This window comes from Nestor notabilis, unplaced genomic scaffold (genome assembly GCF_000696875.1).
Source record: "Nestor notabilis isolate BGI_N333 unplaced genomic scaffold, ASM69687v1 scaffold8016, whole genome shotgun sequence".
NCBI classification, from domain to species: domain Eukaryota; kingdom Metazoa; phylum Chordata; class Aves; order Psittaciformes; family Psittacidae; genus Nestor; species Nestor notabilis.
The window spans coordinates 11,815-24,690 of NW_009932360.1; the positions used below are offsets into that span (position 1 = coordinate 11,815).

At 38.3% G+C, this 12,876-nt stretch overlaps 1 protein-coding gene across 1 annotated transcript in view; it reads left to right on the plus strand.

The window, feature by feature from the left end:
* Nucleotides 1-3,285: 3,285 nt before the first annotated feature.
* The window catches only part of PHTF2 (putative homeodomain transcription factor 2), a 44,654-nt gene continuing 35,063 nt past the window's right edge, over nt 3,286-12,876 (plus strand). Inside the window, exon 1 of the mRNA XM_010016348.1 lies at nt 3,286-3,362. Within this exon, the coding sequence (XP_010014650.1) occupies nt 3,318-3,362 (45 nt within the window). The 5' untranslated portion in view covers nt 3,286-3,317. The remainder of the gene's footprint in view (nt 3,363-12,876) is intronic.

The window sequence follows — 12,876 nt, forward strand, 5'->3', positions numbered from 1 at the left end:
CCAAAAGTCAATGCCCTGATATTTCTAAAACTTGTTAATGACTGTCTAACCTCTCTCAGAGACATTTCTTTCTATTGTGTTGTAATTTTATCTATAGTTGTATAAAGGATATTGGAGTTGCACTGTTAGAAATATTAAATGTAGTTCCTTTTGGGTATTTAATTTTTCTTATTTGAAAAAGCTTTGTGAAGCATGAAAATGTATGGCATTATTTTTCTTAGAAATCCTCAGGAACTGGTATAAAATCAACCTGTTCATTGAAGCTTTGAACTATAGAGTATAACACATACCCAGACTTATTAAATACAGTGTCTTTAAAGTAAGGCACGAGTAAATACGTGTACATCCACACACGAGTCAGGAAAGGCTGAATAAACAAGTATCAGTGCAGAACTAAGTCTTTTGGAGGGTTATCTCTTCTTTCCAAGAATTGTCTTGGAAGATGGCAGCATTGATAGGGCTTTTGTGGAGGGAGTATTTGTGAGTTTCGTACAAACAACTGTTATGGTCAGGTAATCTAATCTCTGCTTTGGTGGGGAACAATGTGTAATAAAGTGTCACAAGCTATTCTAATGCTTAGGCATTTCATAAAGACAGTTTTATTTTCATCTACTGCACAGTTTCAGTTTCCATTCTATCTTTTGGACATTGTCTTTTCCTTTGCCTTTCTTATCTGTGCAAGTGCTGTGAACAAATGTCTTGTCTTTAAAACAAAGAGAAAGATAAGGATCAACTTTAATCTTTCATTACAAAAACTCCCTACAGATTAATAATTCTTTTAATGAATACAGGGTGCAATAATGTTGATACTGATAATGTTATGATAAGTGTGATATTTTTATCAGAAATATACCCCTTAATCACCCTTTTTTTTCCTGAGAGATTGATTTTGGCAGAAAGCTTGATGCATAGTGTGGTGTTTGGGGGCTAAACTACCACTCCTCCTCCTCCTTGCCACTGGTAAAGCCACACCTGGGTGCTGGTCCACTTCTGGGCTCCCCAGTACGAGAGAGACTTGGACATGGTGGAGAGAGTCAGGCGGAGGGACACAGAGATGGTGAAGGGACTGGAGCATCTCTCCTGTGAGAAAAAGCTGAGAGAGCTGGGACTGTTCAGCCTGGGGAGGAGGAGGCTCAGGGGGATCTCATCAATGGATGTAGATACATGAAGGGAGGATGCAATGAGGACAGAGCCGAGCTCTTGCCAGTGGTGCCTAGGGACAGAACCAGAGGAAATGGGCAGACACTGAAGCACAGTGTCTGTGCAACAGAGGTGCAAACATCAGGAAACACCTTTTCACTGTGAGAGTGACCAAGCGCTGGCACAGGTTGCCCAGGGAAGTTGTAGAGTTTCCATCCTTGGAGATATTCAAAAGCTAAGTGGACACAGGCCTGTGCAACCTGCTGTAGGTAGCCCTGCTTGAGCCAGGGTGGTGGAACCAGGCAACCTCTGGAGGTCCCCGCTGACCTCAGCCACTCTATGACTGTGAACCTGTGTGTGCAAAGAAGAGATCTTCTTGTGTGATTTTTACCAATTACTCATGATCCTGGAATAGTTCAGATAGAATGTTTGGAAAACTCGCTTAATATTTTGAAGTTACTTTTGTTAACTTTTTTCAAAGACTTTTGCCTAATTTGTTAGGAATTTATGGCTTTACAGAATAACACAGGTATTCCCTTGCATGTTAAAAACTCGGTGCATTTATGTAAAAACAACATAGAATCATAGAATCATAGAATGGTTTGGGTTGGAAAGGACCTTAAGATCATCTAGTTCCAACCCCCCTCCCATGAGCAGGGACACCACACACTAAACTATGTCGCCCAAGGCTCGGTCCCACCTGGCCTTAAACACTGCCAGGGTTGGAGCATTCACAACTTCCTTGGGCAACCTATTCCAGTGCCTCACCACCCTCACTGTGAAGAACTTCTTCCTTATAGCTAACCTAAAGTTCCCCTGTTTAAGTTTAAACCCATTCCCCCTTGTCCTACCACTAGAGTCCCTAATGAAGAGTCCAAAACTGTTTGTAAACATAGGATGCTGAGTATGAGGTGGAGCTGAAAACATGATCTTTTACCAGCTAATGTTAAAAGGTCAAATGTAGTGTAGTATGGCCCATTGACCTTTTCTTAGCTGGGCTTGAGTGTGGCATATTTGTTTACATACTCCTATTTTCAAAGGGAATCAGTTAGATGAAAGGTTATTAAACACAAAAGCATTCGGATTTTTTGGCAAAATGTTTTAACAAGGCTTTTTTTAATTCCTTCTTCCTTCATTTCTTCCACTGGCTGCTTCCTGCCTTAATTAATAGTTTGAAATGTAGGCACTGTACTAATTTAACCGCTATTAATATGTTAATATCTGAGTAACCTGTTTGTGAAATATTTGAGTTTGGTTTAATGTTAATACGTTCATATCTGAAAGGACTTGCATATTATAGTAAAATATCTGGAAAGGATTCTGTAATTTTCACCCAAACTTTCCTTTGATTTTACAGAATGTCCAGTGAGAGAGAATGTATGTGGCTTTGTAGAAAGACAATAACTCTAAATCTGAAGGCTTTTTATATATTTTTTTGTTATTTTCTCTATTTTGTATTTTTTCTGAACTAACTCTGGTCAACTGATGACATGAAAGAAAACTTAAAATTAACCTTCAGGGTAGGAATGTTTCATCGAGGCTGAAAGTGTTCTTTCTTTTTTTCACATTGAAACTAATGGCAGCAACATCAAAGATTAACTAAAACTACTGGTATTTGCTGCCATTAAAACAAACTTGCCACTCTCCCTTGTTTGTTTTTCTCCTTTTGACTTAGTTTGAGTCCACTGTTTTCATTAATGTGTTTTATAATCAGTGGAGTTCTGGCGCTGGTTTTTTGTTTTCTCAAAAAACTATTGACCAGTATGTGTGACATTTTCTTGCATTTTATAGCACAATTATTCGTATTCAGAACACTGCTATGGTAATAACTATAGGTTGCTTAATTTATGAGACAAATGACAATGCTGTATAAGTCTCATGAGGTTCTCATGAGACAATAACAGATCATATCTGCGCCACTTGTGTTTTACTAGGAAAGATGGCCAAACCCAAGCCTTTGGATGTCCTGTAGCTGCAGGTTTGTAGTTTGTTTTCTTAGAGGAGAACCCCCAAATTTACTAAAGCAGCAATGAAACAAAGTGTATATATAGTTCATCATTTTGCAAGTAGTGGGAGTGTTTCTACATTCCCTGTCAGCCTTTGTGGGGAAGGTGAAAGTAAAGTTCTGTCTTTTTCTGTTAACAGCTTAAAATGACCGTGTGAATTCAGTGGAATAAATGGCGTCCAAAGTAACTGATGCTATAGTTTGGTACCAGAAGAAGGTAAGCTTGCTGTTTGTTTTTATGGTGGCTTTACAAAAAAGTTGGTTTACAGGGTTTACGTGTACAGTGCAATAAATATAGAGTACTACTTACTGGTTAGCATTGTATGAGAGTGAGGAGCTTGAGACTTTCCTTCCAAAAGTAAAAGTAACCCAGTATTAACTGACTATTTCTAATGAAATGGAATAGCTTCTGGTCCATGTTGAAAACTCCTCACAACCTTGGCTACTTGTGCTATGGAAAGAAAAAAAGGAAAGAAAATTTCCTTCTGAGTAGAATGTTAATTAATGTACAGGAGGATTTGTTTCTATAGCACATTAATGAGTCCTTGTCTTTAAGTAGAAAGTGAGAATTGAAATGCGCTTTCTTTCAGTAACATGGAGCTGTGTAATCCATACCTAAAAGAGAAAGGCTAGGGCTTCTTAGAAGTTAATTAGACAAAGAAAATAATAGTTAAAGTATTGCCTGCACATGGAAATGCTGATGTCTCTTTTTAATTTATTATATTGACGATTTCAAATCATCATCTGTGCTTGACATTAGTGTGCCAGTTGGCTTATTCAGTTATCCTGCTTTTTAAAAGCTGCAGATTTTGCTAAATTTTGAGATGTGCTTCTTTATCAAGATAGAAGGCGTGTTCTTAATTTATTTTAATTTTTTTCAAATATATACATGTCTTTATTCCTGACAGTCATGCAGGAAAAGGAATGCCGTATGTGATATGCTCAAGGTTTCCATCCTCCTGATGTTGGGAAGGCAGGACCTTCTGCAGATGAGTCACTGTGCTGTGATCTTACAAAGGGCAGGCCCTCTGCTCTTGATATAAACAACCCATTCCTCAATTTTACTTTTCCCAGGACACTGCTCCTAACAGGATTACTCATTATCAGTACAGGTCATTCTTTTAACCCTTGTTCTCTTGCCTTTTCAAGTGATTTCACTCACGTTTCCATTTATCTCATTCATAGCAACAATATTTCTGCCACAAGTCTCTGTAGCCTTTTACAGAGGTCTGCTTGGCCAGGAATGGCGTGCTGCCTTTATGGCAAGCAGTTGGGATGAAGTGACTCCTGCTACTTCATGAAAGACCGGGCTGTCTTCAGAGGGGATGAGATCTTGCATAAACCAGATGTCAGTGTTTTCCATGACGGGAACAAAAGTTAATAGCAATCCACATGTGGACTGGGGTCTGCCAAATGAGCAGGCTTTGCTTCTTTCCGTGTGTGGAAGTAGAGTTTTGTTTTGGGACAAATGGCTGCTCTGAAACATTTATTTCAGAGTTGTCCTGCTTACTTTGCTTTCTAGATCTGCTGATAGCCCACAACAGTAACTGAAATTGAAAATGGGGAGGGATCAAAATTCAGCATATTCTAGCAGTAAAGCATTGTTTTGAGGGCAAGAGAGAACCAGGGTTGTGGTCAGTACTGATCAATTGATATGAATTGCCTATATGATAAAATGAGGAAAATACAGTGTTCATTTGGGGAGGCATTTGCAGGTTAATGAACTGGTGTATGAATGCTTTGGAAAAAAGAGGATGAAGAACTTCTGATATTTACAGTCATACATAAAGAAGACAAATGTATTTGAGTAGGTGGAGGCTGTGTAAGAAATACTGAACATGTAACTTGCTCCTTTTGTTTCTTTGTTTTCAATTTTAATGTAGTTTTTTATGTATTTTTTCGATGTATTTTTTTCCATGTCTCTACTGAGTTTCAGAAGTCTGTTGGTTTCTCAAAAGTAAGGCATTTTTATATTTCTTTAGTGGAGAGTGTTAAGCAATTGAGCTCTTCCAACCCTACTTTATGCAAGTTTTCCAGACACCAAGTTTACTCATATGACTCATACTATTGTCTGAAATTGAGCTTCTCACACGAGGACGATTTAGTAATGCACTTTAATTGTTTAAAAGGTCAGACCTTTTATTATGTAAGCTTGGTTTTTATTGTTGCAATAGACTTAGTCTGCTTTTAATGCATGGGAGCTCTCAATTACTGTCTTGTAAACACACAGTAATAAATTATTAGTTGTTTTAAGTTGGTTTTTAAGATTTCAGATAGTGTATTATGCCAGCTTGTTATCTGAGATACAAGATTGCATGGACATAGCTTTACTGCTTCCAGTGAGAGCTTGCCTTTCCCAGCTGGTACGAATACTCTTGCAAGGCATGAAGTCTGAACAGATAAATCCTGCTAGATACGGGTTGGCTCTGTGGAAAGCAAAATGAATTAAGCCTCTGCTGTGTTCTTGGGTGCCCTGGGGAGCGCACTGCTGAGGCACTTGCGTGTCAGAGAGGGTTTGTCCAGCTTGTTTTCAATGCTGAGTGCTGCACTGGTTCTTGCAATAAAGGGGTGTGGCAGGGCTGTCTGCGCTGCGCTCTGCAGTGGTTCATTACTTTGGTCCCAGGCAGCTGCTGAGCTAACATTCACATATATAGAATCATAGAATGGTTTGGGTTGGAAAGGACCTTAAGATCATCTAGTTCCAACCCCCCTGCCATGAGCAGGGACACCACACACTAAACTATGTCGCCCAAGGCTCTGTCCAATTTGGCCTTGAACCCCTCCAGGGTTGGAGCATTCACAACTTCCTTGGGCAACCTATTCCAGTGCCTCAGCATCCTCACTGTGAATATGTGCACTTCATTAGTTAGTATGGAATCACAGAATCATAGAATCATTGAGGTTGGAAAAGACCTTGAAGATGGAGTCCAACTGTTAACCCAGCACTGCCAAGCCCACCACTAAACCATGTCCCTAAGCACCACATCTACACATCTTTAAATACCTCTGGGGATGGCGACTCAACCACTTCCCTGCACAGCCTGTTCCAATGCTTGACAACCCTTGTGGTGAATAATTTTTTCCTAATATCCAATCTAAACCTCTCATGTGGCAGCTTGAGGCTGTTTCCTCTCATCCTATCACTTGTGGTGGGAGAAGAGACCGACCCCCACCTCACTACAACCTCCTTTCAGGTAGTTGTAGAGAGTAAGAAGGTCTCCCCTGAGCCTCCTTTTCTCCAGGCCTCCAGTGTAGCGGCTGTATGTAAGTTTACCTTAACAACTTTCTGATTTCCAATCTTCAAGCCTTGCTGCTAAAATGGGGAGCTTTATACAAATATGTTGATAATATGGCAGGAAATAATTATGATTTACTTTCTCTTGGGGATGGTTATAGGGGAAGGCAGAATGGAACTTAATGAATTGAACTCATATCCTGCACCTGATTGTGCATCAGTTAACTCTGCCAATGCAGCTTTCAGCTGGTTTGGGTGTCCCTTGGGTATTGCTGTTAAAGGGCACAATGAAGCAACTGAGATGTTTTCTCTCTCATGGCTTTAAAGGGCAGAATTAGAGTTCTAATTGCATTGCTTTAAGATCTGTAATATTCAGTGTTTTACAGCTCATTCATCCAAGATTATACTTGCCAAGTTAATAAAGGAGGAAACAAAACAAAAATCATGTCATTTCCTGAAACCACCTGATTTCCTCTTGGCACTGAATTCATGTGATGCATTGGTGACCCTGGCGCCAAAGACAGCTCTTGTCAAATGGCTGGGCTGTGTGGCTCTTCTACCTAGAACTATGGATGCTGAAACTGCATCAGTTCAGTAAGGTCCACCTTAAACTGCCAAAACTTGACAAGTGTTGGAGCTGGCTATTTGTGAAAGCACTGAGGACAATAAAATTATATTTAGAAGGGTTTCCTCATATGGAGTGCTGGGATTGGTACTGAAATTGTCATCTGACTAAATATTGGGGATTGCCTTCAGCACCTCGTTTTGGTGAGACAAAACTCAAGTTTCTGAATCCTTTGTGCAGAAGATCACTCAAAAATTGACTCTGTGGCTGAATAAAGCAGGCTTGAATCTTGCGTGGCTGTTGACTCCCATGCCTGCTTTGCCTTCCCACAGATGTCCAAATTCAGTAGTTTAGTCCAGTTAAAAATAAGGAACTGAACCTATCTAATAGGTGGAGGGACAGAGCAAAGAGCTGAAATCCCTCTGTCTTGAGAGGGTTTTTCTGATTCTTTAATTGTTTCATTATGCCTTGTGAAACTATAACCTTCCATTTTCTTTTCTATTCCTGGTTTATCTTTCAGCCATGCAGATGAATGCACTGGCACAACGTAAGTGTGCCATGGGAAGTGGAAGTGATGAGGGGTGTAAGGGCAGTGCTGTTTTAAAATCCCAGTCGCTGTATTTTCAGTGGTCTTCAGGGAATTACACTGAGTAATGAGGCTGTCAGAGTGGTTTCCTTTACCCAGTTATGTCTTAAGGCTGCTTTGTTTTGTGCACAAACATAATTGTGTAAAAAATAAAGTGTTGCAGAGGTGTTAAATCCTGAATGCTTGGAGAGTAACTGGGCTGTGATGTACAAAGAGTCTGAGAGATCTTGGTTTGCTCAGTCTTAAGAAGACAGGGCAAAGGAGAGAGTTTACTGCTTTAGCAGCTAATGCTTGGGAGGCCATGGAGAAGATGGTGCCAGGCTCTCCTCAGAGGGGCAGAGAGACTGCATGAGAGGCAACAACCACAAGTTGAAATGTGGAAAATTCTGGTTAGATATAAGGATAAAAATGTTTAATATGAAGTTTGCCAAGCATTGAGACAGGACCCCAGAAAGGTTGTGAAATGTCCAATCTTCAGAGATGTTTGGATCTCTATTGGGTAAGCCCTTGAGCAACCTGCTGTAACTAGACCTGCTTTGCACAGGAAGTTGGGTTAGATGACCCCCAGAGGTTCCAACCTGTGTGATTCTGTGATGACCTTAGATTGAAATTTGAAGATGTGTAAATGTTGTCGTAAAGGATTGTGCTTAATGACATTAATGACAGAGATGGAATCTCATTCAGTTGGTGCTTCTTTTTAGGTTATGCTCTACAGCTCACTTAAGCTAATGAAATGGTACCTGAAGTTATCCCTGGTGTTCAGTTCATCTCACTAGGAAATGGCTTAGAGTAGGTGATGTTTATTCCTGTACTGTCATTTAGTTTAACCTGCAGACTGTTTCTAATTGTTCTTATATATAGAATTTTCCTTTATGTTTAATTGTGCAATGAAAAGAGATGGTCTGTGTTTTTTGCAGATACACTAAAACCTGTAAACCAGCACTCAGGGCAATTAAGTAGGGCTGACTGATGTTACCAAGAATTAATCTGTAAAGAATGGTACAGGAACTATAAATACGTAATTGATAAATGTTTCATTATATATTATTGTACTCTGGAAGGAACGATATCTTTTAAGTAAGCTCTAGTAAAATTATTGTTCAGTGAAATGGTTCTAAGTCCAGTGCTGCTGCAGTTATTGCCAGAATTTAAGCAGGCCACTAGTTGGCAATTCAAACAGTTAAGAAGAAATAACTCTTGAAAGTTCTGAATTGCTTCATTTTACTCTAAATAATTGGTTTCAGCTTTTCCTTGGGGCTGAACACGGAGAAGGCAGGGGAATCCTAGAGTCTTTTAGTAAACAGGAGTAGCAGTTGAGCAGCAATAAATCCAAAGCTCTGCGCTTTAGGATATACAGCTGCAATCCCTCCATTGTCCTTCTCCATTTGACTAAAAGTTACTGAACTCTTCCCTATGAGCAGACAGAGTACAACTATTATATAGTGATTTCTGTCTGTGCTTTATTAGCTAAGTTTGCCTTAGCTTAGTTTGGCTGGTCCACATTCTACCAGAAACAAATGGAAACAACCCACCACCCTTGAAAGAGAAAAACATCCTGAAGAAAAAATCATCTTAACAGTACAAATCTTCTCCAACACAGACAATATGCTGCTGAGTGACTAGGTTATTGCCTTTGCTGCAATGGGGATCAGTTCATGTAAGAAATAAAATGGCATTTAAAATAACTTTTGTTAATTCTGTTCTGAGTTTTGAGAAAATGAAAAATTATTTGTCCAGTACCCAAAACTGTGTACTGAAACACGAGTTAAATATGAAGCATTTAAAAATATTTTAAGTTAATAATGTTACATGTGAAGAAAATATCAGTATCTTAACATTAAAATTTATACATAATATCATCCACTTTTTTAAAGAATGTTGGACTGTAAAAGTTAATAAAGCTGGTATTTTAACACTAAATATTTTAATAAGGTGTTAAACTCTTAATTTCATTGGTAGACAGTCCAAGGAAGCAACTTTGTTTTCCACTTACCAAACACTGTATTTTTTATCTTTTGGATTTGTGTAACTATTGTGATGTTGCTTGTAAAAGTGTTTAGAGGTTTTAAGGAGCAAAGCTGAGCATGCAGGTTTCATTATTGATAAACATTAAAGTTTTAAGATCCAGCAGGAAATACTATGTATTTTTAGGATTATAATCTTTGCTACTCTGCTTAGTCATAAATTATAAATGTCTCCTGAAATATTGATTCCATTAGAATCAGAAGACCTTGTGAGTATTGGGCTACAGGTTGATACCATCACTACATTAGCTGAAAGTGAGTATCACAAAGCTCAAATTCAATCTTGATGCATAAATGTCTTGTTATGAGAAAGACACTGGGGAGAGATACTATGTGGTGCAGAAAACCTTCACAGTGGGCTTTATTTGAAGTAAAAACTGGCTGTGTTTTCAATAGCTTAACTTTTTACTTAGGCTAATTGCTGTCAGTGTTATAAAACCAAACTGTACAGGTGCCAAACAAATTTAGATACAGAAGGAAATGTGATCAAATGCTTTCTGTTCTGAGGTATTTGATTCGGAAGGAGTAAGTGCAGTTATTTAGGTAATTTCAAGAGGTGCACTTATCTTTTAAATGCATAAAACATTACGAGGAGTCTGCACTTAAAAAGGATCTCAAATTCATTTAATCTTTCAGTAAAGAGCTAGCTTTCTCAGGTAAGTTTATTGTTGTCCAGTGTGTAATTGTATAGCTTAATATCCCATGTCAAATCACATGAAAGTTAATTTTATTTTTTTTTTTGACAATTAATGACTTGTGAAGAAACACTTTTTTCCCCTAGAAAACCTGTTTAAAAGTGTATCATGCTTAGTTAATTTAGGATACTAAGCCCCCACTTTTCCATTGTGAAAGAAGACTGGCAGAGTTTTCAGTCTTTGCGTGTAACCCCTTACATGCTAAAAATTTTAATAGCTGCTTGAAGAATAGCTGTTGATTCTGCAAATACCTATAGGAACATAATTCCTTTCATCTTCTTTATTAGGTGTTTATTGAGGCATAGTAACTTGACAACTGAACATTTTAGAGGTAGCTGGTTTGGATAGACTTGATAGAGCATTGAGGAAGCCTGGGATGCATGATTTAAACTAAATGGGTATAAAATAACATCTTGTTCTGCTACTGGTAGGTTATAACACAAGTTTTTATATCTGTAACACATTACTAAGAAGTTTCCTGCCACATGTTACTGCTGATACTTGGTGATGAAAATTACATTCAGAAATTGTAAGATTGGGTTGTATCTAACTTGAATTAACAAATAATTTAAAGGTCAAGGGAGTTTTTTAAAATTTATTTTCTGACGTATTTCAGATCCTATTTGATAAGGTATTTTATAAACTAAATCAGAATAAGTTTCTGGTAAATCAGATTAAAATTGGGATATATTGTGTAGTTTACTAAAAAAAAAAGTCTTAATGGCCGGCTGTAGACTGGACTGATAGATTGAAGGAATCAGTGACAAGCTATTGTACAAACAGCCTTGCACCAAGTTGTGAACAGATTTTAAAAGCATTACTTACTGTTGTATACTTAAAAATTGAGTCATTTTTGCACCCTTGTATTTTGCATTTTAAATTTCCTTTAAAGAACACTGCACAACTTGCAGCTATAGTGGGTGAGACTCCAGGTGGAGCTGGTGGGTTCAGGAGTATACAGGTACTTGAGTTGTTTGGGATCTTCGTGTTTAGCTAACAGTTCCAGGCATGGGAAGCTGGAGCACCTGCAGAGCAGCCCTGGGGACAGTCACATACTGAGGGAAAGCTTGCTTTGATCAACTGTTGTGTGTACTTAAATTCTTCAGCTTGGAAGCATGAATGATCTTGTCTCTACAAGGTTATTGCTTCATTTTATTTGCCTTTAGAGCTTAATTTCTTTGGCATTGCTAGACTTCTTTTCAGTGTCCTGCAGGTATGTACAATTTTAAAGAATAGCATGAATAGCCAAGAGCTAGAGCCTACATGCAAATGTTTGACAACTGAATACTTAGATTTACATGAAATGTAATTTAGATGCAAATACTTGTAAATCATAACTCTTTGAAGATGCAATTGACTGTGCTCTCAATAATTTAAAACGGGGAAGGTTTGCTAGTATTAACTTACATTCTTGAATTCATTCAGGAATAACATTCTTGAATTCATACAGGTGTTTAGTGTCTCTGGTTGTTATTATGTGTTATAATTTAGCTTGTTGTCAATGAAGAACACTTACCTATGAATTCTGCAAGAATTTACACGTTAATTAATACATTTCACAAACTCTGTCTTCCTGACATAAGGTAGAGAAATAATAACAAAAAAAGAAGCCTGTGTTTGTTACTTGCCTTGTTTCAGTAACACTAGTTCTACCTAATTCTGTTTAACGTGGGAAATGAAGTGTTCCAGCATGGTACCTTGTAACGATGCCTTTGTTTTTCATGTGTTTCCTTGTGGTACACTTTGGATAGAAGTATAGAGGGATGCTAATGCAGATGGAGAGAAGGGAAATTGAGTATCAGATCTAAATTTGGTGTGCTGAGCACAGCGCCTGTGCCCTGAAGTACTTCTAAAGCTTTCTTAAAACGTAAAGATGTGAAATTAGGTAAACTGAAAAATATGTGAGAGATGGTAATGGTACTTGCTGTCTATAGCTATGCAATTATCCCTTTAACTCCTTCTTTTCAGTTTGCAGCAGAATGCTTTTACGTAATAGCCGTGTTTACATTTTAATAAAGTTGATGAAGAGATTGGCCAGAGCCAATAGTCTAATAAAACAGTTTTAAAAGACCATCTCCCTTAAAGTTTTTTGGCTCTCTCAGTACCCCTCCTGCTGGAAGAATTGCTCTATGGGGCAGTGTTAGAAGAAAAATGTGAATGGCAAAATCCCTGCTTCTTGTCTTTTTGGGGAGACAGAAGCTGCTACTTAGCCTCGAGGGAGAAGAGTTGTTTGTAGAAAAATATGACTAAGTTAAAGTTGAGATTAGTCAACTTCCTTGCCCCAGATGTCTTCTGGGATCTGTTTCGCAGAATTCCCTTAACAAACAGTGGGTTATTTATCTAAAAGAAGAACGCTCTTTTAAAAGACTGTTTCAACTCTTCACCAGTTTCAGCTATGACTGGAATCAGGAATAGCTGTAAAGCAGAGTTTGCTTTACAGCTTTATTGGCACAAAGGCTTCCTTCCGCATTTGTTTCTTGCATAATCGAGAGGGAGCCAGACTTGCATCCCCTTTTCTGTCTTTGTAGAAAGAAATCTTTTCTGGAAGCGACGCGGGGAAGACACAACATTACACAGCACAAAAACCTGAGGGCTCTTCTCAGTGAATTTCAGGAAAACCAGGAAT